At 46.9% G+C, this 25,827-nt stretch overlaps 1 protein-coding gene across 1 annotated transcript in view; it reads right to left on the minus strand.

Moving 5' to 3' along the window:
- SLCO2A1 (solute carrier organic anion transporter family member 2A1) overlaps positions 1-21,421 on the minus strand; it is an 82,829-nt gene extending 61,408 nt beyond the window's left edge. The window contains exon 1 of the mRNA XM_086674324.1: positions 20,924-21,421. Within this exon, the coding sequence (XP_086530450.1) occupies positions 20,924-21,019 (96 nt within the window). The 5' untranslated portion in view covers positions 21,020-21,421. The remainder of the gene's footprint in view (positions 1-20,923) is intronic.
- Positions 21,422-25,827: the final 4,406 nt, after the last annotated feature.

The following is a 25,827-nucleotide window of genomic DNA, read 5'->3' on the forward strand; positions in this document are numbered from 1 at the left end:
TGGTTAGTCTGAGAAAGTTCTGGCTAGGTGAGAGGGGAAAACCCAGTCAGGAAAGAGGATTGGTGCCCAAGGAAAGCCACAGAATTTTATCTCTCTTTGGCCATCACTGAAGACTTCTGGGAAGACATAATGCACGTCAAACATTTTTAGAAAGGTTAAACTGTAACAGGATGAGGGATAGAGGAGAGAATAGGACAACTGGAGGCAGGTAGGCCAATGCAAGGTTTTGGAACAGGTAGAGGAAGCCTCCAGTCAGAAGAGGCAGTGGAGCAGGGGACATCAGCAGGAGAAAAGCTCCAGGGAAGGCAATGACTTGATGACTAAGGGAAAATGGGAGGTAGTGAGTGAGGATCTGAAGACCAACGAAATGGAAAGAGGGAACTCAAAAGACAGTGGGAACATGGGGAGTGGGAGTGGTGAGAGGCACATGTAGACTATGGGGCTGGGGCAGACCCAAGCGGACATCCAGGGAGCCATCCCTGGGTTTCAGGCTGGCTGGCCAGCAGGTGCCTCTACAGATAGTGAGCCTTACTTCTGACAGCTATTCAACCTCATACCCAGGAAGAGAGGATAAGTTCTTTTGGACCACATGGAATATAAGGATCAATCTCCAGAATAAAATGGTGACTCAATAGCTATATGTGGGGTTTTGAAATAAATCCCCTTTGGGCTTTGTGCAATGTTGACATTCTTTGGGTGTCAACATTGCAAGAATGCTGCTATGGGAAGATGTCTTATCCCATTATCTCCGTTACCTTTTGTTCCTTCTCCCTGAGGCCAAAGAACCCTATGTTTTGTTAGACTCTACACAGCTGCAAGTTACCATCTGTGAGATGCCTGGAAATGGAGCCCTGGGGCATACCTCCTAACAGAACTTCACTTGCTAAATTTGCAGAAGAATCAGGTCATTATCTGACGGATCTGAGTTCAAGCCTTGCTTCGGGTGAGCACAGGCCCCACTTCAGGCTCTGCGCTGACTGTGCAAAGCCTGTGTGGGATTCTCTCTCCCTCTCTCTGCCCCTCATGGGATTCTCTCTCTCTCCATCTCTCTCAAAAAAAAAAAAAAAAAAAGAATCAGGAGGATACACAGGCCTTTAACAAGGCTCTCTGGGACAGAAGAACTCTGGCTTTTAAAGGTGAAGGATCTGGAGGCTGACAGAAGTAGGTTGGTTGCTAGCAACATACATGATTTGGTCCAAGTTGAGTCTTTCGTCTAGCCTCCAGAAGTCTGCATCAGGATGTAGGTGGTCTTCTGTCGGCATCCCCGGCCAGCTATTCCACCTCTATTCTCTCCATTGCTTCAGCTTCTTTCTGGACTCTTGCAGACAGAGGGCCACTCCTTCTGTGACCTTGCCTCTTTGACTTTCCTATGTGTCTCTCAAGGTGTCCCTCTCCCCACCTCCCCTCTGTTTGCCTTCCTCCCAGTTCCACTCCTCAGCTCAGCCAGGAGGGCAAGGAGGGAGAAACACCAGTGGGCCTGCATAGGGAAAGGTAGAAAAGCTGGGTGGGAACCAGTCTTCAGGCAGAGAGGAGAGAGAGAGAGAGAGTCAGGCAACACTGCAGAAAATGTCCAAAGCCTCTCTTGGAAAATTTCCTCAGGTCCTAGGCTGGTATTCGAGAAGAAAGGAAACTGTTATACTAGAGGTCAAGGCAGGAAGTCAAGCAAGGCATGCTAGCCTCTTTCCCACCGGAAAGCCATGTTTAGATAAGAGCCACCAGAACATCCTTCCCTGCTACCCACACCCTCTGGCACCCCCTCCCACACCACTGCCCAGGACCCCAGGGAGTGACAAGGGGACAGGGCCACAGTGATCTCCATCACTGTGGGGAGGCCTCACTCAGGATGCCAAGGTCTTCTGTGCACTGTGACATGTCCAGTCCAAACACAGGAAATGAGGGAAGGAGTAGGAGCAAGGGGGAAAGCGAGCACATTTCTCAAATTCTCTGTTTACCTACAGGATTTAATTTTAAGCTATAAGTATCATTAATTCGAACACCCCTGACCTCAGCCCCTGAGAACATTTGCCATTTCCAAACTACCTGGGGGTAGAAAAAGAGATTGAAACGTCACTCAGCCTGGTAGAGCAAGTCTGTGGGCCCAAGGCACCTCCGGAGATTCTCTGAATTCCAACGTGTGGCTGGTCATGCTCCTCCAGGCTGAACACACTGCCCTCTGCACCCTCCCCATCCTCCCTTCTCCGTGGCCCAGAGGCAGGTGTCAGGGCCTGAGCTGCACAGCCCTTGGCTTTGCCTCAGGCTACATGTAGCAAGAAGGTCCCCCAAGTTCCTCCCATCAGTTGTGGCCCCACGTTTCCTGGGAATCATTTCAGTTTACTGGGATCACTTCCCATATGTCACCTTAGTGACTATCTTGGAGACAAGAATATCACAGACAGTCCAGTGACCTCTGATGTGAATCAGTGCTCCGATCTGTGCCTTGCCTCAGAATAGAGGTTCTGGAATTTCAGGGTGCATGAGAATTAGATAGAGGGCTTGTTGAAACAGCTGGCTGGGCCTCACCTCCAGTTTTAGATTCAGAAGCTCTGGGATAGGGCCCAGGAGTCTGCATTTATCACAAGCTCCCAGGTAATGTTGATGCTGCTAGTACAGGGACCACACTTAGGGAACTACCGCCTGAGACTCACGTAGGTCCTCTTGAGCTTTAACCTAAATCTTTCCTTCCAGATATCTCTTTCCTGGAGACAAGGTCCAACCTCTGTATGCAAATCCATTACCAAAAAAAAAAAGGGGGGGGGGGGAATCGAGAAATCTCATGATTTCTCAGCATTCCCCTTGTGCATCTGCCCATCTGACATGAGGTGTCCTCACATGGTGTGGCTCTGGCTGTACTGTTGGTAGAGGCCAGCACACCAGCCCTGACTGTGTACTTTTGTCCACCTCCCCATTCCTTTGACTCCCCCATGCCACCTCACTAGAGTTGTCGGAGGCAAGTGCAAGGGAATGTGTTTTCATCATCCACACCTGGTGTGTTTTGGCTGGGATTGCTACCTGTAGGTTTCAAGACTCATGAATGAAATCATCAATAAGCATCTTTAGATGGGAAAAGATTAGCTAAGCAAATACTTGACGCCTACCAGCTGCAGCCCTAGGAGCAGCAGACATGAGCTCACCCACCTTTCCAACACGGCTATCTACTCATGTCTGCAGCCCAGGGGCCTGTGACCTCAACAGAACAAATACTGATAAGCAACATAAGGAAGGAGTATCAAGGCACTGGTGACATGCTGGGATCTGATCAGCGTAGAGAAGGGAAGCAGACTCCAGTTATGGGAAGTGGATGGAAATGGATGGAATGCCTCATTCTAGGCCTCCTTGCAGCAACTCACCCCAAAGTACGCCTTCCTCCCCTCAGTGATCTCGGCAAAGCCCCTCTGGCCCCTGCGGCACTCCTTTTGGGGTTGTCTATTGCCCGGGAGTTCTCACATTTCTTGGAACCCTCTGCCTGCTGTTGCCACATTCTGTCATGTACATGTCCTGAATGTCACTGCCCTTTGCCCCTGTGACATTGTTTTTGATGTGTCAGTCTGGCTAGGCTTCAGTCCCCAGTTATTCAATCAACCATTAAGGTAGGTGTTGCTGTGGAGGAAATTTGCAGATGTCATTACAATGTATAGTGAGATGACTTTAAGTAAGGAAGATTATCCTAGATAATCTGGGTGGACCTGATTCAATTAATCAGAGGGTCTTAAAAGCAGGTGTGAGAGAACAAAGCTAGAGAGAGGGAGGGAGGGAAGGAAAGAAAGAGGAAGAGACAGAATGAAAAAGATAGATGCCCCCTGAACAGGAGCTTTGGCCCAATGCCTGTGATCATCTTTTCCTGAATGCCTGCCCTATGAATTTTGGAGTTGCTTATCCAGCCCCCACAGTTGTATAAGCAAATTCCTTGAAATACAAATACATATACATACATATATGTGTATCTTCTATTGGCTCTGGTTTGATTGAACCCTGAAATAGACAAAACAATGACCTCCCCAGTGTCTGAGCACCCTAATACTCAGAACCTGTGAACACATGTTGCCTTACATGGCAAAAAGGACTTAAGTAGATGTGATTAATTGTTTTAGAATAGGAGATTATTCTGGATTATCTGGGTGGGCCCAGTGTAATCACAGGGTCCTTAGGAGAGAGAGGCAGGAGGGTCAGAGTCAGAAACAAAGGTGAGAGGGAGAGAGATTTCAAGATGTTAACCTGCTGACTCTGAGGAGGAAGGAGCCATAAGCCAAAGGATTAGGCAGTCTCTAGAAGCCAGGAAAGGCAAGGAAACAGATTCTCCACAAAAGCCTCCAGAAGGACCACGGGCCTACCAACATCTTGATTTTAGGTCTTCTGTTCTCCACAACTCTAAGACAGTAAATTGGTGTTGTTTTAAAGCCACTACATTTTTTTAAAAAAAAATTTTTTTTTTTCAACGTTTATTTATTTTTGGGACAGAGAGAGACAGAGCATGAACGGGGGAGGGGCAGAGAGAGAGGGAGACACAGAATCGGAAACAGGCTCCAGGCTCTGAGCCATCAGCCCAGAGCCTGACGCGGGGCTCGAACTCACGGACCGCTAGATCGTGACCTTAAAGCCACTACATTTTATGGTGATTTGTTCCAACAGGAGTAAAAATCTAATACAAACCCTGTTCCATCCAGGACCCTTCCCTTTTTCCCCAGTACCAGTGCCTTCATTCAGGCTACCTCTTTTCCCTCAGCAGGACCACATCTCCTTTTTAGTGTCTGCTAGAGCGTGTTCTCTTCCTTTCCATAGGAAGTCTCAATCGTCTTGTCTGCTGAGCCCTCCTCCTGAGACCAGCACTGACTCCCTCTTTCTTTTAGAGAAGGACCCTTATTCAACCACAGGGTTCTAGGAGAAGCCACCAGTCAGAGGACCTTGCCCTGGCTCAAGGAGGGTACCTGAGGCAGGTAAGCCAGCCAGAGTCCTTCCCCAGGATTATTTCAAGTTGGAACTAAAATGAAAGGCCACAGGAATGCTGGTTGCTGACCATCACTTAGCCATGAAGACAGACATTTACAGTGGACAATAATGGCAGTGACGTTCAGAGAAAAGTACAGAGGGCAGAGGGAGCCCAGCTGGCGCTCTAGTCCACCTGCCCAAATCCTTTGTATATTTTTCTATTGTAGTTCTTGCCTCTTTCTTGTCAGGAGATCCTATACAATCTAGATATTGGTCTCTAGTCAGTTTTAGACATTGTAAGCATCTCACAATCTGTCATTCTTTTTGCCTTAACAAACTCTTCTTTGTTATTAAAGTAGATAAATCTTCTCTTTAGTTGATATATCTTCTGATTTATCTGCTCTTGTCCTTTGATTTTCAACATTTTCTTTTAAAGAGCACGTAACTGGATTCTCTCTCTCTCTCTCTCTCTCTCCTTCCCACCCTCCCTCCCTTTGTCTGTCTCTGCTCCTGTCTCAATCTAGTCTGAGATTCTCTAGCTCTGAAATGGTGAGGGTGGCCCATTTTCATGTGTTGTAATTTCTGACAAATCTAGATTCATATCTACCTCATTTTATCATTTTCTGTTAATGATTATGCATACATTTTAACATACATAACTGGCAACAAAGTTAATTAATTAAAAATTAAGTTAATTAATTTTTCCACTCTTCTCCCAAACAAGCCAAGGACTTATGATTTTAACTCCAATTTTCCCTTCTAATGTTTCTTCCCTCCATAAATCATTATTATTTTTTGCCTACCACCAATTAATAATTACTACCACTTTTTGCATCCTATCCTTTTCTTTTGTGGTTCATTTCTTGCTTTATGTATTTCACCCTTATTTATTTTAGTGAGGACTTGTGATTAGTAAATTACCTGCTTTTGTTTGAAAAATCTCTAACTTGTCTCCCTGAATTATTTAGTTATAAAATTTGAATTTGGTGGCAATTTTCTCCTAGCATTTTGAAAACTGTTCCATTATTTTCTAGTATCTATTATTTATTTTGGGAAGACTGGTGTTGGTCTAATTGCTGATTCTCATAAGTAGTCTGTAACTTCACCATAGAACTCTTAAAATTATTATATTTACTGTTCTGCAGTTTCAGTATAATAAGCAAAGGTGTGCTCTTTTCTTTATTAAAAAATTTTTTTAAGTTTATTTATTTTGAGAGAGAGAGAGAGAGAGAAAGAAAGAAATACCAAGCAGGCTCTGTGCTGTCAGCACAGAGCTGGACGAGGTGCTCGAACCTACAAACAGTGAGATAACAACCTGAGCTGAAATCAAGAGGGGGTCACCCAAGGACAGAGCCACCCAGGCTCCCGGAGGCATGCTGTAATTGTAAATTCCTGTCAGAACTTATGGTGCTTTCTTTATATCATGGTGCCATATGTGTTCTCAATTCTGGAAATTCTCTGTCATTTCTTCAATAGTGTCTGTCACCTATTCATTCTACTCTCTTCTTCGTTGTTCATTTCAGACCTTCATTGCACTTTGTCCTTACTGTTTCCATATCTCTTACCCTGTCCTTCATAGTCTCCGTTTCTTTATTCCTCTGTGCCGTATTTAGGGTGACTTCTTCAATCTTCTCTTCCACTTGCTAATATCATTAAGCGCAGGTGTGATTAAGTTAAGGGTTTCAAATTGGGAAATTATCTAACCTGCTATTTAACCATTCACTGAATTTTTACTTTCTATATTTTTTTATTTCTAGAATTCCCACGTTTCTCAAAACTGCCCATTCATTTTTCAGAGTATTTGTTCTTTCTTGGTATTTTCTATTTCTTCCTACACCTCTTTAAGCATTTTAATATAGTTTTTATAGTCTCTGTCAAAATGTTCCATTATCTCAAAATCTTGAGGTGCTAATCTCCCCCATTGATATATTTGCTGCCTGTTGTTATGGTGGGTCATTTCCTTGTGTAACTTTTTGTTGTAAGCTCCTCTTCCAAAGGCAGTCTTCCCTTGGGGATTCCGGTTGGTCTACATTATAGAAGCATCCTTCTGGAGTGGTTTCACTTTTGCGTCTACCAGATGGCAAAGAGTTATCACCAGCCCCCTAACAATTCTTATGCTAATTTATTTGCTTAGAGATTCCCATATCATGTGGATAGTATAAATTCTGTTTTCCATTCCATGTGGTACGGACTTGGGGTTTTGATTTCTTAGAGGCATTATTTTACCCAGAGGTCCTGTTAGAGATCAGCCTCTTTGCTATCCCTAGGGTGGTGGGCAGAGTTTAATAAGTTCCCTTCTCACCAAGGGGCCAGCTTTAGGCATAAGTCTGAGGACCAGCTCCCCATGTCATCGTTGCTATCTGTGTGATTACTAGTATCCAGTCTCCATTAGGGCTTTCTTCAGGGTTTCTTTACTGATCCAGTCATACCACACACACTTTCCCCCTCAATCCCTGCTGCAGGGTCAGCTGGTACACTCATTGTTTTGGTATTCAACTCATTCTTCATTTCTTGCACCTGAAAATTTCACTTTCTTGCAAGCTTGGCTATGCATTTAAATATTTGGTGGTGTTCTATTTTATGCAGCGTCTCTCGGTATTCATAGTATGAAGTCCCCTGTTATGTGAACCCATCATGCTGATGGAAGCCATAATTCACTATAGTTCTTTATGATCCATCTTATCCTAACCAGCCAGAGCCTTTAAAAGAGAGTTACCTTGTATGATTTGCAGCTGTGTTCCCCATGGAGAGATTATATATCAGAAGTATGAAGGTGACTTTTTAGAATCTAGAGTTCCTGGCCCCCTATGTATTAAGCAGAATCCAGTTCTGTCTCTACCACCTTCTCCCTCATAAAACCCAGTTTGGTACCCTCCTATTTGACACATTTTGTAACTACATCTATCTGTGCATCTGCCCACTGTTTATATCTCTCATGAGAGCATAGCCCACTCTTTTTCGTTCATTGTTGTATCTCCAATGGTTGGTGGTAAGTGATCAGTAATGACATGTTGTGTGAATGAATGAACAAATGAATGCATCTCAGGCAGCCATCCTGACACCGTTCTTGCCCTCAAAGTTCCGAAACTCCTGCTGAATACACCAGCAGAGTGCTATCTTACAAACAGTGGATAGTGAATCAAGGCTTACCAAATGACTGGGTGAAAATCCACCCAGGGATGTCCCCACACCTTCCCAGGTATAAAAGTCCAGGCTCAGGACCAGACCCCAGGCAGCACTTAGCAGTTCCTGTCCCAGCCTCTATCCTCACTGCCTCCTCCTCAGGCCCTCTCTTCCTTCATGGCATGGAGCCCATCAGATATACTCACTTCCCTAAGATGTTTGGCCATCTTTAGGGTTACATTCCCAAGCTCTGAGCCAGCCTCTCAGAGTGGGCACTAGAAGAACAGAGAGGGAAGCAGACAAACACCTCTCAGTCTTCCCAAAAAAGAAAATGTTCCATAGGTTAACCTCTCTCTTAGAATTAAAGTATTGTTATCTGACTTTATCTCCAACTCTGAGGAGCCATAGCACTCAAAGGCGGTAACAGATTAATGCAGGGGGGACAGTGATGGAAACTGCAGGAATGGTCTTTCTAGAGAAGCCCCTGCCCCTGCCTGCCATCCTGGCTTCATCTTCGGTCCCTCCTCAGGTACGTGGAGACCAGAGGTATAAGATATAATGGATATAAGTCCATTATATGGATATGCAGTCCATCTTATATTGCATTTCATATATCACAGCAGAATGTCTCACTGCAAAGGGGATTGTGGGGGTCACCACAGACTAGAGTTTTTTAGTTGGCAGTTTTTTCTAATTACAAGTCCAGGACATGTTTACTGCAGAAAAATGGAAAATACAGAAAGTCACAAGGAAGGAAAATAAAACCATTTGTAGGCTTCCCACACAGAGAACTATCTGTTTGGCTATAGACCCTCTTCAAGTCTTCTTGTGACTTTTAAAAATGTGGATCATCTCTACATCTGGTTGCCTATCCTGCAGCCTCTGCTTAACATTATAGAATGAACCCTTCTCCCAAGTTTAAACTATTCTCAATAGAACTTTAAAAATAATTTGTATATATGCTACAGATGGATGTCCCCTGATGTATTTGACTCTCCAGTTGCTAGATATACAAGTCACTTCGTCATTATAAGCTTCTGAGCATTTGAGTCACATGATAAAATGTTGTTCAACTGACTGTGTTTCCATTTATTCTTCCAGGAAGTGTTTCTAAGCCACTTGATGGCCACCCCCGCCCCAGGCTGAGTCCCTGGTCTAAGTGCTTGTGTGCTGTACAGCTGGAGTATCTGTCTAGCCTTATCAACATGGGTGAGGGGACGTGCAACAAGGAAAGCTGAGGGGGATGCCTGGGTGGCTCAGTCAGCTAAGCATCCAACTCTTGATTTCAGCTCGGGTCATGATCCCAGGGTGGTGGGATCAATCCTTGTGTCAGGCTCTATGCTGAGCATGAAGCCTGCTTAGATTTTCTCCCTCTGCCTTTCTCCCCCAGTCTCATTTTCTCTCTTAAAAAAAAATAGAAAAATAAATTAAAATAATTTATTTAAAATAAAGGTTCAGGTTTTATTTATTTTTATTTATTTATTTTGACAGAGATAGAGAGAGCAAGTAGGGGAAGGGCAGAGAGAGAGAGGGAGACAGAATCCTAAGCAGCCTCCATGTGCTGTCAGCACAGAGCCTGATGTGGGGCTCAAACTCACAAACTGTGAGATCATGACCTGATCCAAAACCAAGAGTTGGGCGCTTAACTGACTGAGCCATTCAGGTGCTCCTATAAAAAAGGTTTAAGAGAGGAAAGCTGAGGCACAAAGAATTACAGGGCTACCAGTGCCAAATTTGGCTTGGGAAAATAAAATACTACAGACATTAGCAGCCCTGCTTGTGTCTGTTGGTATGGAGGACTGAAGGAGCACAGTCTGGCTCAGCTGCTTGGGGTTTGTGGTGTGAAGCAGGCAGCAGTCATAGAGAAGAGAATCATAAGACAGAGTTCCCAGATATCAGCTTTGTCACTGTGTAACGTGCCAATTCCCAGGAGCTTCCTGCCAGTTTCCTCCCCTATAAAATGTGGGTAATATGCACCTTGGAGCATGGGAGGGAGGCTTTAGTCAAGATAGCATTTCTGAAAGGACCTAACCTTGTCCACTTATTATTTCACTAAATGTGGCACATAATGTGTTCCCCCAAATACATGCATTTGCATTCACAACTAAATATCCCTATGCCCCCATATATTGCCCATATGTATGTGCCCTAATAAAATGTATCCATCTATGTTATGATAGCTCAGAAAATCGTATCATAATTTTTGCTAATAAAAATGTGTTGCTGAGGGTGGGAATTCTGAATTTGTGATTTTAGGGCATCCAGAATAGGTTTGTCCCCACTCCTTGCTAAGTTTACATATTTATATGTTAAATTTATAGGTTGACTCAGTGGGACTGTGCTTTCCTGGGATGCTGACTATGAAGAAGAAGGAGTCTCAGGCGAGTCTAGAAGGACAGCCTCCTGATGGCAGGGGCAATGTGAAATGAAATGGAAAATCACAAGGCTATGTAGGCTCACTTTCCAAGTCAGTGACAAGTTCCAGGGGTGGAGATGGTCCAAAAGACAAGGCTGGTTCTACAATAATTTGGCTCTGCCACTTGGGATGGGAGGGATGTATGGGGTGCATCCTTGGAATACACTCCACAGGTATGTTCCTGTTAGCATTAGGCCAGATCCCTCTCTGAGGGTCTATGCTGGGCCCTCTGGTGATAAAGTCAGAAGGTAAGTCCCCAGTGAGCCCCTCGTCTACTTCCTCCTAAGAGATGTCCTCCAGTTGGGTGGAGGTCCCCATCATGGGAAGATCTCTGCTGGTTCCAGAAAACTCAAGGCCCACCAGCCTCCACACAGCCCGAGGGCTCCTCATGAGTGCTGACTAAGCTGACCAAGCAGTGACTAGAACCAGCAAGAAGACCTTTGTGATCTGGGACAACAAGAATCAGGGGTCATACATGTCCCCTTAACAACGTCCAACTTCAGAGCCTGGTTCACCTTTCAGAGGAAGGTAGCCCAGACCATCTGGCTTTCCATTTTAACCCTGCCTAGCAGCTTCCCAGTTAGAGGGACTTATGGGAGAGGGGAGACTGCTTTCCACTGGAAACATTGAGAGAGTAGCCAGGAAGAGGGGGTTCTGCTAGCTTCCCTCTGGGGATGTACATGGAAGGATAGGGGCAGATTTTGGCTCAACACAGGAGAGACTTAAAGACTGTGGAGCTTCCAGTCCTGGGCCTGCCTTGAGAGGGGGTGAGTTCCCCATTACTAGAGCTATGCAAACAGAGGTAAGGACATCTTCAAAAGGATTCCTGCTTCTTTGAGCAGATGAGCTTTCTTGTCACTTTCAATTCTGAAATCCAAATATTCTATAAGCTAGGAAGTACTATCTTTCTACATGTCAGTTTTATCATGACTTATATGGATTCTACAACATGAGAAGTAAAAAATGCTGTAGAAATCATGATAAGCAAGGAAGATAGCAGGACCTCGATGTACAGACAAGGAGTCATGGGGCTTGCTGCTCCATGAGTCCGTCTCCAGTGTCCTGGCTCCCGCTCCTCCTTTCTTTGGAAGACTACAATCCCTTCCTACCATAGATCCTTGAGGTTTATTTCCATCACCGGACACCATCCCTGACCCTCCCTCGGCATCTCCACTGCCCCACAGAGGGTGGAAGTCCATTTGTGTACGATGTCACAGCAAGGGAGGCTGTAGGGGACCAACTTGTCCCAATTTGCCCAGAACTTTTCCAGTTTTAAAACTGAAAGCTCTGTGTTCCAGAAACTGCCTTCGCCCTGGGCAAAAAGAGGCAGTTGGTCACATTGAGAGGCAGGGAATTTACAGACTATCATTTATGGGAAGCTTGGGAGCCTCTTAGGGAGCCAAATGCCAAAACAGTAATACCTGGTACAGAGCCTCACATGGTGAATGCTCAGTAAAGGCTTCTGAGTGAGTGAGTCCCAGGCTCCTGCACCAACACTCAGCTCCCGCCAACTCCCTCAAAAGCACTGAGGATCAAAGGTAAAGCAGGAAGTTATCAAAAAGGGCCTGAAGCAAAAGGCAGGAATGATGTAAAACAGAATGAGAAAGTGGTCAATTTAATCCCATCCTGCAAACTCCTTGGCAGTCCAATAAGCAGGGCAAGAGTGGCTCTGGAAGCCTGCTGTCCTCCCAGCCCCTTCCTTCTGCCACCATCCCTTTCCCCCAAGGTCCAAAGGGACCTCAGTGCATTCTCTAGCTGGCTCCTCTCCTGGAGTGTCCCACAGGGCTCAGCCCAGGAGCTGTCTGATATCCACACCCCATGTCTGTCCCACTTAAACTTTCTAGGTACCTTTCCCTCTGTGCCTCACAAGCTGGCTGAGTGAACTAACCGGATAAACTAGTTCTGACTTGAGGTTTACCCGTGTTGTGTTTCCCAAACTTGGTATGCCCTACCTGCTAGTCACATTTGGGAGACATGAGCCACATACAGCATAGCTTCTGAGAGTATCAATGTTACTCCAAGATTTGGGGGGAAACAGAACATATTCTTTGGAAACACATACCTATACTGTGGAGGAAAATATAAAATTCACTTGATTTTAAGATTAAAACATAAAATATCACAGAAATGTAATGCTCACATCACAGTTCATCCCCTTCATCCTCTTGTCTACTCGTACGTGGAAACCTGATCACTCTGTCCCAGAATTCAGGGCATCTTGGTGAGGCAGTTTGAAAAACACTAGCTTACTACAGCCCTCTCTGATAACATCTGAGTCTTAACTGAGGTCCTCTGTGCTCTAGGCCAGCATCTCGCAAGGATGTTAGATGGGGCATTCTTCAGAACATAAGTAGATATTACCAGTGTTTGAGTAAACAAAAGAAAACTTGTTACCAGGACTCCCAGATTCCTACAGAACTCAGGAACTAAATTTGAGGAACAAGCACACTAAATTTCTAACAAAGAGTTAGTCTGCCCATTTTTGGGGAGGCAGGCGGGCAGCCTGTGGGGAGCCAGCACCGATCCTGGCCAGACTGAATGTCCCAAAGCTCATCTGGGATTTACCGTCCCAGGCTGGTGCTGCTCTCCGCCACCGCCCCACCCCACCAGCCACGCCAAGAGCCTCCAGCATCTCCTCTGAGCCTCCTGAGTATCCCGCTCAACAAGGCAAAGAGGCTGGGAGGACAGGCTCTGGAAGAAGGCTGCTCACTGGAGTATCCACCTGTCCTTCAACAGCCAGAGGACACTCCCTGCCTTGGTTTCATTCCCCACCCTGGTCAAATGTAATCCATCCCAAACAGGAGGACACACCCAGAGAATCAGTGTCCTCCAAACTGAGAGAGCTGGAGATTGACCAAAGATAACCACCTAGCCTGCACCTTCCACTTCTGCCAGGCTTCATAGCAGGTCTCCCAGCAAAGCTCAGACCCAACTGGTCCTGCTCCCAGTCTCATCTACATCAGCAACTTAACAGATGAGAATCTGAGAACTTACAAGGACCTCAGAGATCATTGAGCTCAGGCCCAAATGTTTACGAATGAGAGAATCCAGAACCAAGAGGCATTCTGTGGCCATGGGAAGAAGAGAACTAGGGAGCGCGATGACCCTGGGAGGGAATTCCTGCTTGCCATTTACTGGATAGGTGTTCTTAAACGAGCCTCCATTTTCTCAAGTATGAAAGAGAGATGCTGAGCACCCCCCACCCCTTGCAAGGCCATGGATGAGAGTAGAAAAAGTTTAGGAAACTTCTTTTCTTGATTAACAAATCAAGTTCAAGGGAAAAGACAACTATTTAGCTAAGCCCAGAAGAAAAGCTAGAGCACAGAAATACACAAGGTCCCATCCAGTTACTAAAAGCAAGCCTCAAATTTGTCTTTAAATCTTCCCAAAAGGCAAAGTAGAAGGGAAACTGAATGGGTTATAAAGTATGGTAACCATAAGATAAACACATACCACTGCAGACTGAAAATCAATCTTCTACCTGATCCTGATATCAAGACTTGCTGTATAGATACAGTGATCAAGACAGTGTGGTATTGGCAGAGAGATATACACATACATCTATGAAACAGAACAGAAAACCCAGAACAGATCCACACAAGCATGGCCAATTGGTTTTTGACAAAGGAGCAAAGGCAATTCAATAGAGTAAGGACAGTCTTCTCAACAAATGGTTCAGGAGCAATTGGATACCTATAGGCAAAACAAAAATAAAAACAAAAAACAAACAAATAAAATAACCTTGACCTAAACTTCATACATATACAAAAATTAACTTACAATGGATCATAGATTTAAATGCAAGGTTATAAAACTTTTAGAAGAAGACATAAGAGAAAACTTTCAGGAACTAGGTTGGTGAAGAGCTCTTAGACTTACACCAAAAGTAGGATCCAGAAAATTAAAACTTGATAAATTAGATTTCATCAGAATCTAAACAATGTTTTCTGCGACAGACCCTATTAAGAAGATAAAAGATAAGCTACATACTGGGAGAAAATATTTGCAAACCACATGCCCAACAAAGGACTTGTATTTCATATATATAAAGAACTCTCAAAACAATAGTAAAAATTCCGATTAGAAAAAGGACAAACTATAGGAACAGACATTCCAATAAAGAGCACGTACACATGGCAAATAAGCACATGAAAAGATGTTCACCATCACTAGCCATTAGGGAAATGTAAATGAAGACCATGCTGAGATGTAACTACACACCTATTTGAATAGCTAAAATAAAAAATAATGACAACACTTGGGGCGCCTGGGTGGCTCAGTCGGTTAAGCACCTGACTTCGGCTCAGGTCATGATCTCGTGGTTCATGAGTTCAAGCCCCGTGTCGGGCTCTGTGCTGACAGCTCAGAGCCTGAAGCCTGCTTCAGATTCTGTGTGTGTGTGTGTGTGTGTGTGTGTGTGTGTGTGTCTCTCTGCCCCTACCCCACTCGCGCTCTGTTTCTCTCTCTCTCTCTCTCTCAAAAATAAAAACATTAAGAAATTTTTTTTTTAATTTTTTTTTTTTCAACGTTTACTTATTTTTGGGACAGAGAGAGACAGAGTATGAACGGGGGAGGGGCAGAGAGAGAGGGAGACACAGAATCAGAAACAGGCTCCAGGCTCCGAGCCATCAGCCCAGAGCCCGACGCAGGGCTCGAACTCACGGACCGTGAGATCGTGACCTGGCTGAAGTCGGACGCTTAACCGACTGCGCCACCCAGGCGCCCCAAGAAATTTTTTAAAAAAGTAATGACAACACCAAATGCTGGCAAACATGTAGAGAAACTGGATTTCTCCTACATTGTTGGTGTACATATAAAACTGTATGGCCACTTTGGAAAAGAGTTTGGCAGTTTCTTTTTTTTTTTTTTTTTTTAATTTTTTTTTTTCAACGTTTATTTATTTTTGGGACAGAGAGAGACAGAGCACGAACGGGCGAGGGGCAGAGAGAGAGGGAGACACAGAATCGGAAACAGGCTCCAGGCTCTGAGCCATCAGCCCAGAGCCCGACGCGGGGCTCGAACTCACGGACCGTGAGATCCTGACCTGGTTGAAGTCGGACGCTTAACCGACTGCGCCACCCAGGCGCCCCGAGTTTGGCAGTTTCTTAAAAAAAAATCAATATGCAACTACCATACTACCCAGCAAATGCACTCCTGGGTATTTACTCCAGAGAAATGAAAGTTTATATCTGACCCAAAAACCTATACCTGATTGTTCATATCAGCTTTACTTATAATAGCCCCAAACTAGAAACAACCCAAATGTTCCTCAATAGGTGAATGGTTAGACAAATCACCGTACATCCATACCGTGGAATAAAACTCAGCAATAAAAAGGAACAAACTATTAATACAAGCAACATCCTGGACGGATCTCAAGGGTATTAAGCTGAATGAAAAAAAGTCAATCTCAAAAGGTTACATATTGCACAATTCCATTTATACAACATTCTCAAAATGACAAATTACAGTGATAGAGAACAGATTAGTGGTTGTGACGGTAGTCAGTTGGAAGCAGGTGGGCATGACCACAAAGGAGCAGCACAACAGAGATTTTTGTGGTGACAGAAATAGTTCTTATGTCTTGAGGCAGTGGGGTGGTGGTTCCATGAATCTATACGTGTGACAAAATTGCATGGAATTATACACACACATTATAGCAATGTCAGTTCCCTGCTTTTGGTATTATAGTGCAGTATGTAAGACAGAACCATTGGAAGAAACTGGGTGAAGGGTATGCAGGACATCTTGGCACTGGTTTCCTACGAATATGGGATTGTTTCAAAATAAAAAGTTTTTTAAGAACTCAAAATAAATCAAGCATTGTCTGGTACTAAGAACTCAGCTTTCTCCCATGGTCCCTTAAAAGGAGCCCCCAAGGACCACAGTGACAACCCATCTGTGCTAGTCCTGTGGGGTACAGACAAGTGTAAGTTCACACAGCTATTTCTTCATGTCCTTTATCAACAGAAACTGAGAGTGCAATGCCCAAGTACACAGCAATGATCTTATGATGTAAAATGGGGGCCAGACTCGCCCAGCCCCAGGCAAGGTCCTCTGACGGGTCCATTGCCCGGGACCATCCCGAGCTTCTCAGCTCCACCATGCATAGCTCTCTGGCTTTGGCACACAACTGGAGGTCTCCACAGGCCAGTGCCTCCACAGGCAGAAAGTGGGGTGAAGCAAGGGCTGGGGGTGGCTGAACCCATGATACAGCATAAGACCAAGCAGGGATGTGAAGCGGGAGAACAAGGAGGGATGAGGTCTACCCTGGGGACCATGCACATTCCTCTGCATTCCATAAACAGGGCAAAAAAAAGGTGAGGGAAAGCCATGGTCCCAACCCAACAGCCCACATCACATCCGGGTCTTCTAGAATGGAAAAAAAAGTCACTGTCACAGACAAAAGAGAGTGATGAGAAAGAGATGAACTATCCATAGTGTGAGACATAAATCACTCTTCCCTTTGTTCTGTGGCAGTGTAGGTCACAGTTCATCACCAGGAGAAGGGCTCTGAGCATCATCACAGGAGGAAAAGGTTCTCAGTGACCTGTGACCCCACCCAACCAGTTCCCATTGGTCTCCCCTCCCCCGACCCCCACATAAAAGCAGGGTGGGCAAGCCAGGCCCTCTCAGGGGATAGATGAATGCTGTCCTCATTCACGTCAGAGAAACACCCACCAGCCTGGGGGAGGAGTGGGCACCTCTTAATCCATGAGGTCTGTTAAGTAATTCTTTAGCTCCAGGGATTCTCTTGAAAGTGTTTTCCCCACTTGTGAGCATCAGTTTGGTGGATATAGCACTTTCCTCTGGAAACCAAGAGGTTAAGCCCAAGATGCCTCCCCACAGTTGGGGGTCAAAGGCCTTAGGAAGTTACAGACACAAGCCAAAATAAAGCACTTCTTCCTCATTTTTGGGCTTCCCTCCCAGATCAGAGGTCCCCAGGCCACTCAGGCCAAGCTATGACATCTGCCTACCCTTTTCTTCACCACTGTACTTCCCCTGCCCTCCATTCCCACTGGACTCTCCCTCACTGATGAGATATGCACTATTTTCCTAAACTGGGACCTGGGGTGTGGGAGTTCATGAAATTTGGGCAGCAATTACCAATCATCTACTCCTTTTATAAGATAACCTCGGTTTGCCCCCCAAAATTTCATTTTAAGAAGAAACAGATCTCTTTGAGGCTGCCAGGATGAGTTAGCCACAAAGGCTGTCTCCTACCTCCCCACCCACACCCCCATAATCGCTGAATGAACCTGTTTTTAATTTAGAGTTCTGGATGTTGAACTGGTCTCTCTGACAATGACTAGTGAGCAGGTCTTATGTTTCTTAAGAATCTTGTAAGCCAGAGGCAATTGAGAATGTCTCCAGATTAAACACAATTATATTTACTACTACAGGAGGGCATACAAAAACCTCACCCCATAAGTGAGAGTTGCCAAGCTCTTTCGGGGAGAGTTATGAAGAATGAAAAGGTATAATGAGCCTGTTAGTGACTGGGGATATCCATCCTGCAGCCACCACAGTGACCCCTGCTCACAGCTGGGATGTGAGTGTCACCGGGAACTGAAAACAGTACTGACTCTGGGAACAACTATACATACAGTATCCCCAAGTGCTAAGCCAGAATTGAGCAGCACTGTGTGATGGTGAGGGCAGGGTGCATGGTCTCTGACCCTGCAATCTCACATATCTGGTTCCTCTACACTCCACCCCTTTTTGGCTATGTGTCTACACCTCACTAAGCCCAGTTTTCCTCATCATTCATGGGGACAGTAATAATACTCACTAGATAGAATTGTACTAAGGATTACATATGGGTGAAATATATCCAAAGTTCTTGGTACATCCAGATGGCTTCATTAGTGTTAGCTACTATTACCTTTATTTTGGACATGACTGCTAACTATAGTTTCTCTTAAGTATGCCTCATGTGAGGCATAATTGGTGAAACAACAGATCCTAAATGATATTTAAACAAGCAGTCCTGTTTGTTGAGGCAAGAACTGACATTTTATTGATGTCAGTCCTGGAGAGTCTTGCATGGTTTACAAAACCCTTTTCCTACACCTCATCCCATATAATCCTTAAGGAGCCCCGTGAGGTAGGGATCATTCATAGTACCTGTTTTTTGTTTTTGTCTTTGTTTTTTTGTTTTTTTGTTTGTTTGTTTGTTTTTTATGTAAAGTTTCTGCAGTCCAGGAAAAGTAAGAAATGCTCCCCTTTGTCACCTATTTAGTAAGAGGTTAGATTTAGAGGTGAATCTAAGTCCCCTGGCCTCATTCCCTTCCCCTAAACCATACGGTATGTGGGGTTTTGCAGGAATGTCATAAAGCCAATTGGTTACTCTGTCCCAGCAATGAGGAACCCAGAAAAATGATGGGTCCTTGGGCTGGGCATCCCCTGTTATCCCCCATGTCACACATGTCACAAGACATGTGCCATCCATACCCCAGTGAGAGAGTGCAGGGCGGCCACTCAACCAACCTCTCATTGGGAGGAAGGAATCTCCCAACAAATAGCAACCCCCCAGACAACCATTACCACCCCCCCCCCGAAGAAAAGGCTTAAGTGAGTTTAATGGAATTACAGGCCCCAGATTTGCCTTGAGATATCCAAATTGTACCTGGTTTCAGGTTGATTAAGTGAAGCTAAGTGTAAGTCTCTCCAAACTCTGGTCTCAGCGTTACTATGGATCAATGGAAGTAATAATTAAGAGAATTTGATTTTTAGAGTTAAGAAAAACTCTTAATTGGTATGAGCCTTCAGGAGGCCAACTGGCCTGGGTCTAGGCCTCAGTCACTTGTGGCTAAATCATCAACATGTGATAAATTATCTCATTTTTATGGATCTTCAAAGAAACTGCTGCCATAAACTCATTTTAGGGATTCAGGGTGGGTCTAAATGAATCAACCTCATGGGGGGTTACCCTTGCTGTCAGGAAACTGTTCTGGGACAATCTATCCCTCTTGCCCTTGTTGGTGAAAATAGGGAGAGTTTGCCCCTACCCTGGCTCTTTCTTGGGCCTCTTTCTTTTCAGACCACCCAACTGTTGCTCCCACGCTTTCCTCCCAGTTCCTAATTTATAAACACCAAATTTGCTACAATTCTCTACTGGAACTTCTCCAAGACTCTTCTGAATGGTGGGACCAAAGCCACACACAGTGTTTTGGCCATCCAGGTCTAGCCAAAGGTGAGGCAATTTGAGGATTATCTGAAACCATCTCAAAATGTCTATGTCTTATTTATCCAACCATGGAATCAACTCAGCCTTTATTTATTGTGGTGTGGAGATGGAGCAGAAGCAGAAGTGGGGATCCCAGCTCCTCTGCTAACAATATGAGTAAATACATTCGTGGGATTCACTGTGACCTCCAGATCCCTTTCTGTTCAACACTCACATCATCAGTTCACAGAGACACTCCTCCCAGACCATCCCTTTAATCGCACCACTGGAAGCTTTACCTAGCCCCATCTGACTGTATGATTGTTGGAAACAACTTCTCTGCACCATACCTAACCACCCCCCTTCCCCCACTGTCTCCAAGGAGCCCTCATGTGGACTCTACAGTCCTCACCATAGCAGCTCTGTCCTCTCAGGACGTGTACTTCTAGGTCACTTCTGCTCAGGTAGAACCAGTTAAAAAAAAAAAAGCCTGTTTCAGGCTTCAACTGTTCCAGGCCTCCCTGGCCTGGTGAGGAAGCGGTAAACATTCCCGACCTCCTGGGGAAGAAAGTGTCCTCACCATAGAGCCACTCCCCATAACTTGCTAGGGGAGAGGCACCTGCTTAGATGTTACTGAACATACCGCGAGGGCCTGCTGCTTTCCTGGGGCCGTTTCCAGACCAGGAAGCACGCAGGGTTGGTTGCCAACCCGGGGGAATTCTGAACCCTGCGCGCGGCAGAGCGGTAGGGTAGCGGAGCCCCTGTACCGCTGCTCGTTGGGCAGAAAAACATCTCTTCTGCCACCCACCCCAGGATGAGTTAGGCTCTGCCCTCCATCTCAGAGGAACCACAGCCTGTCACCCGGCACCTCCAAGCTCACCCCTTCACGAAGAAACTGCCCTCAGGAGACCGAAAAAGTGTCCCGCGAGATGTTCTTTTTTCAAAGAGGAAGACGCTATCCGACCAGAGTTGAACCTATTGGTTCTGTCATTGTCCTGTTTCTTAACCCCGACGAGGGCGTGAGTATGTGCGCGCGCACACACACACACACACACACACACACACCCGTGCACACACGCGCGCACAGACACACGCGCGCACACACTCCCAGAAAGAGATCGCCAGTCCAGGCGCCCCCAGCCCGCCGCCAGGCCCGCAGGGATGCGTCGCAGAGCGCGGCACTGAGGGCTGACGGAGAGCCCCGGCGCCCCCCTCCCCCGCCCCGGGCTCCCGCAGCACCCCTGCCCGGGCCCGCCAAAGGTGCGCCCGGAGGTCGAGGGTTCTCCGCTCACCTTAATGTTGCTGAAGACAGAGCGGGGACAGTGTCCGGCTGGGCGCGAAGAAGCGTCGCTGTCCTGGCGCGCTCCAGGCTCGGGCCAGAGCCCCATGGTGGCGGCCCCCGCGGGGCGGGACGGCGGCAGGCCCCGGGCGGGCGGCGGGGCGAGCAGGGGCCGGGCGCCTCGGGCCGGGGCGGCCGCGCGGGTGGCTGGTGAGAGCGGCGGCGACGGCCGCAGGAGGCTCGCAGCGCGGAGACTGCGCGAGCGAGTGCGCGCCCAGAAGTTTTATAAGTGGCCGCCGCCGTCGCCGATGATGAAACGCGCTCTCCCTCCTCCCTCTTTTCCTCGGCTGTTGAAGGCTCTGCGAGCCCCCGCCCCCGCCGCGGCCTCCCCTCAGACAGGTGTGACGCGGCGGCTGGCCGCGCGTGACTTCGCTCCCGGCCCGGGGTCGCCTCTGCTCCCGCAGCTTGGCTAGGACCCGCGAGGCTTGACCGCCCCGGAGAAGGTCCCGCCTGCTGGGGAGCCTGGAGCGGCGGCCCCGGGGAGGGGAGGTAGTGGCTGGAGGGGCAGGGGACGATAGGAGGGTGGGGGCGCCTGCGGGACTGGCGGGACGGGGGGTGCAGCGGGGACCGACAGGCGGGCGACTGGAAGGGACCGGAGAAGAGGTTGGCAGGACTCCGGGGGCAGGAGGAGAACCGAGGGGGTGCTGGAGGAGCCAACGGGAACCAGGGAACTGGAAGGGGAGCGGGGTTTCAAGAGGAGAGGGGTGCAGTGGCGCCCCTCCCGACGCACTCGGGGAGATTTACGGAGCGGGTCTCTGCTTGTTTGCACTTGCCGAAAACCTGGGCTCTCAGTTCCGGTGATGGCTCTGAGACTCGCTGAGGCTGTTTGTGTCGAGGACTGATTTATATTTAAACTGCTCTTTGCGCTGGAGAGGGGGCCGCCCGGGCAGGGCCCGAACTCTCTGGACTTGAGCCAAGGTAAACTTCGGGCGCTGTCAAGTGTCAGCATGGCTGGGTCTGGACTGAAGTACTACGGGCCAAGAGAGAGGACCCCCCGTGGACATACAGGAGGCATCCCTCTGGCCTACTTCTCAGGGCTGGAATAGAACAGCAGCTTTATTTTTCCCCCAAGACTTTTTCCACTAGAATTCCTACTGCAGAGAAGAGAAAGAAGGTGAGACTTTTCAAGAGAAGGATAAGAAAGTTATGCCAAAAGCAGCTGCAGTAAGGAATCCAATTCTGGAGGTATTTTTCCAGCTCCCTAATCCCTGTAGTCTCCTTATGAGCCAACCTCTGGAAGCCCACCCTGTCTCCTGGAAAAGCATAAACCCACCTTCAATGCCTAGGAAACTTTGGCTAAGACAAAGACCCACAGGATGATGCCTTTCTGGGCCTGGTCTGGGCTTGTCCTCTGTCTGTGGGCTTCCCCTATGCACCTGTGGTCCAAGAACCCTGGACACAACAGCAGGCAGTGCTGGAAGAAAAGCCATTGGACAGTGGACCGCCTCTGCCCACTTCATTCACCCACAGAGTAAAGGGTATCTAGAGAGGCTTTCCAGAGCCCTGCAGCAGCCTCAGACCCCAGAACAGGCAGGAAACTCCAAGTCACTAGTCTACCCTCTTAGAGAACTTGGAGCACAATGATGGCTGCCACCAAGAGCACCCAATGTATGTTGCAGTACTCACAGTGTATTGTGCCAGGCATTATGTTGGGTAGCCACACGCGTGATTCCATAGAACCCCAGGGTTAGCCCAACAATTATAGGTACGTATTACTATCTGGATTTTATAGATGATGATGCTAGAAAGGCCAACTAAAAAAAAAAAAAAAAGAGTGAAAGACAAACAGCTAGTAAGTGATAGAGCTGGAACCCGAGTCCAGCTTTGCCTGATTCCAAAGCCCAGACTTGAAGCACTATGCCCATTGAAAAGTTACCTATTCCAACACACTCATTCCACAAGTAAACCAAGCAGAGAGCAGAGAAGGCCCAGGCCACAGGCACATTGCACCTGCGATAACTAGAGTTTTTTCCTCAAACCCTGAGTGAGGCCTGGTCATGGTCCTCTGATAGAAACCCAGGGAGAGTCAGCTTCTCCAACCCTCATTTTATCCTCCTCCATGAACCTTACCCTTTTCCGGGTAAGGTTGTCAGGACCAGCATCATCTCCAAAGGAAAGGCATATTCAGAAATGCTCCCAGATGGTTATCTCTGCCTTTATCTGCTCTTACGAGGGGGGGTTAGCTAAATGTAATGGAGACCTAGCCAAAGTGGCTTCAATGAGATTAATTTGCCTCTCATAATAAAAGCCTGCTAGTAGGCAGTCCAGGGGTCATGACCTAGGCCCATAAGGATTCTTTAATGTGTGGCTGGCTCATTGTCACAAGATAGCTGCTCCACCTCCAGCCTCTTCTCTTAATTCCAAGAAGGAAGGAAGTGGAAGACAGGAAACAGGAAGGGGTTGTGCTCACATCAGGGAAGCAAATCTCTTCCATGCACGCTTAGCTACCAAGACTAGGTCACATGGCTACCCTCTGCAAAGGGGACTAAGAAATGTAGTTTACGCTATTGCTACCTCCTGAACAAAATTGGGGTTCTATTAGGGAAGAGGGGAGAAAGGATATTGTGTATTAAACTTACAGTGTCTGCACAAAGAGTAACTCATTTCCTAAAAGCACCCCCAGGGTCTGTTTCCAAGACCCTTCCCAAATCCTTTGATTTCAGCAAATATTTCTTAACACTGTAGAAAAAATAAAGCACAAGGACAGTTCCTGACTTCAAAGACTCCATGGTCTCAGGGTGGGGAGCAAGAAAAGAAGCATTATGCGTTGTAGAAAGAGAACATAGCTCTCTGTTGTGCGCAGACGCTATGGGGGCACAGAAGGGGGCCCTAATTCATTTTGGGGCAGGAGGAAGGTTTCCTGGAGGAGGAAGGGATCCTCAAGCTGAGACCCAGGGACTAGAAAGATTGGGACAATTAGGGTAAGATTTATCTAAATCTGCTCCATGATTTCAGTCTGGCTGGAGACCCAGGGACAATGGGAATGTGATGAAGAGGCTGGAACATTGAGTGGCATGCTAGGAAGTGTGGGCCTTATAACCAAACACAATAGGGAGCCAGTCTGACAGCTGGGTAGGAGAGCATTGGGGCTATCTGTGGAAGGAACCCCAGGAGCTATGATGAGGATGTATTTTGCAGCAGTGGGGAGGGTGGTAGGGGAGAGAGAAAGATGTGAGAGACATTGGTAGGAGATGGCACCCAGGTGTTAGTGAGGGAGATGTTAGGGACAACTCCCAGGATCTGATTGTATTAGTGATGCCAACTCCTAGCAAATAGAACCCAGAGATAGCAGCAGCTACTGGGGAGGGGGGGTATGCAGGGAACCCCCCGCCCCCCAGGCTCATTTTGAGTTCAAACTGCCTGGAAGTACATGCAGGTCTAGATGCCCAGCAGGGACGTATAGGGGTTCAGTGCTCAGGGTGGGCACTGGAGATTGGGTCTTGGACGTCCCACATGGAGGTAAGCCTCGGGAACAGATGGGTCTCCCAATGAGAATGTGTTGACAAGAAGTAGGTCCAGGACCGGCCATAGCAGTATTCAGAGGTGGCACAGATTATGGAGCCAGCAAAGCAGACAGAGGGGAGAGCCCGGCAGACAGGAAAGTAAACCAATAGAGAAGCGTTGCTTCAAAGAGAAGGTCAGGAAACCCATCCAGGTTGTGGAGGAGGGAAGATAAGACCTAAGAATGGCCATTGGTCTGGCCACAGGCTGGCATTGAGGACCTTGGCAAGAGTGTTTCCAGTGGGCAGAGATCAGAGTATGGGAGTTGAGGAGGAACTGCAAAGGAGCTATCAGCAACTTTCCCAGAGTTGCAGAGGGAAGAAAGGGAGGGAAGAGCTTTGGGCTCTCCTCTCTGGCTGAATCTCCTGCTTTCTCAGGTTTCGTGCTGGACCAGCTGAAGGTTCACACCTCCCAGCTTTTGCTCATGCTGTTCCCCCTGCCTGCACTGCTTGCCTCATAGTACGTATTTGGCTTCTACCCTTCAAGAGCAGCTCCTGTTACTACCTGTTCTGGGCTTCTGTAACAGGAGTAGAAACATGCCTTGCATGGTGCAGACCTGTCACATACATTATCCCTGCTTTCTCAGGAAACTAGATGTCATTATCCTCATTTTACAGATGAATAAACTGTAAAGGCTCAGGGTTCTTCCCTAGTGCATACAACGTGTCTCTGCCTTTTTTATCACAGGTGACAGTAGAGACAATACATATGGTGGTTAAGGGCGCAGACCTTATAGTCAGACATAGATGCCGACCACCCTTCTCTTCAGCTGTGTTTGTTACCTTAGAGGGCCTGTTTAACCTTCCAGATACCCAGTGCCTTCTCTTTAAGATGGAGATATTAATGTGCACCTTCCGGGGCTGTTATAGTGTATAATGAGGTATCTGCTCTTGCTGTGATGGTTGGCAGTGTTGATGGTAATAAGTGTGCTCTATATCTCTTTTTCTTTTTCTTTTTAATTTTCCTTTTAAAGTTTATTTATTTTTGAGAGAGAGAGAGAGAGACAGAGTACAAGCAGGGGAGGAGGGGCAGAGAGAGAGAGGGAGACACAGAATCTGAAGCAGGTTTCAGGCTCTGAGCTGTCAGCACAGAGCTTGATGTGGAACTCAAACTCACAGACTGTGAGATCATGACCTGAGCCAAAGTTGGACGCTCAACCAAGTGAGCCACCCAGGCACCCCTATATCTCTTTTTTCTAACTCAGCTGTGAGCTCCTTGGGAGCTTCTCTGTTAATTCTCTTTGTGTCCCTTATTTGGCCCAGCATATCTTGTTGCTTAAAAATGTTTATTAAATGGAATTGAGCTTAACTGAACTCCAAAAAGACCCAGTGACTGGGAAAGGTTTCATTGTCCTGA

Source organism: Puma concolor, chromosome C2 (genome assembly GCF_028749965.1).
Source record: "Puma concolor isolate L17-30 chromosome C2, mPumCon1.1.hap2, whole genome shotgun sequence".
In the NCBI taxonomy this organism is placed as follows: domain Eukaryota; kingdom Metazoa; phylum Chordata; class Mammalia; order Carnivora; family Felidae; genus Puma; species Puma concolor.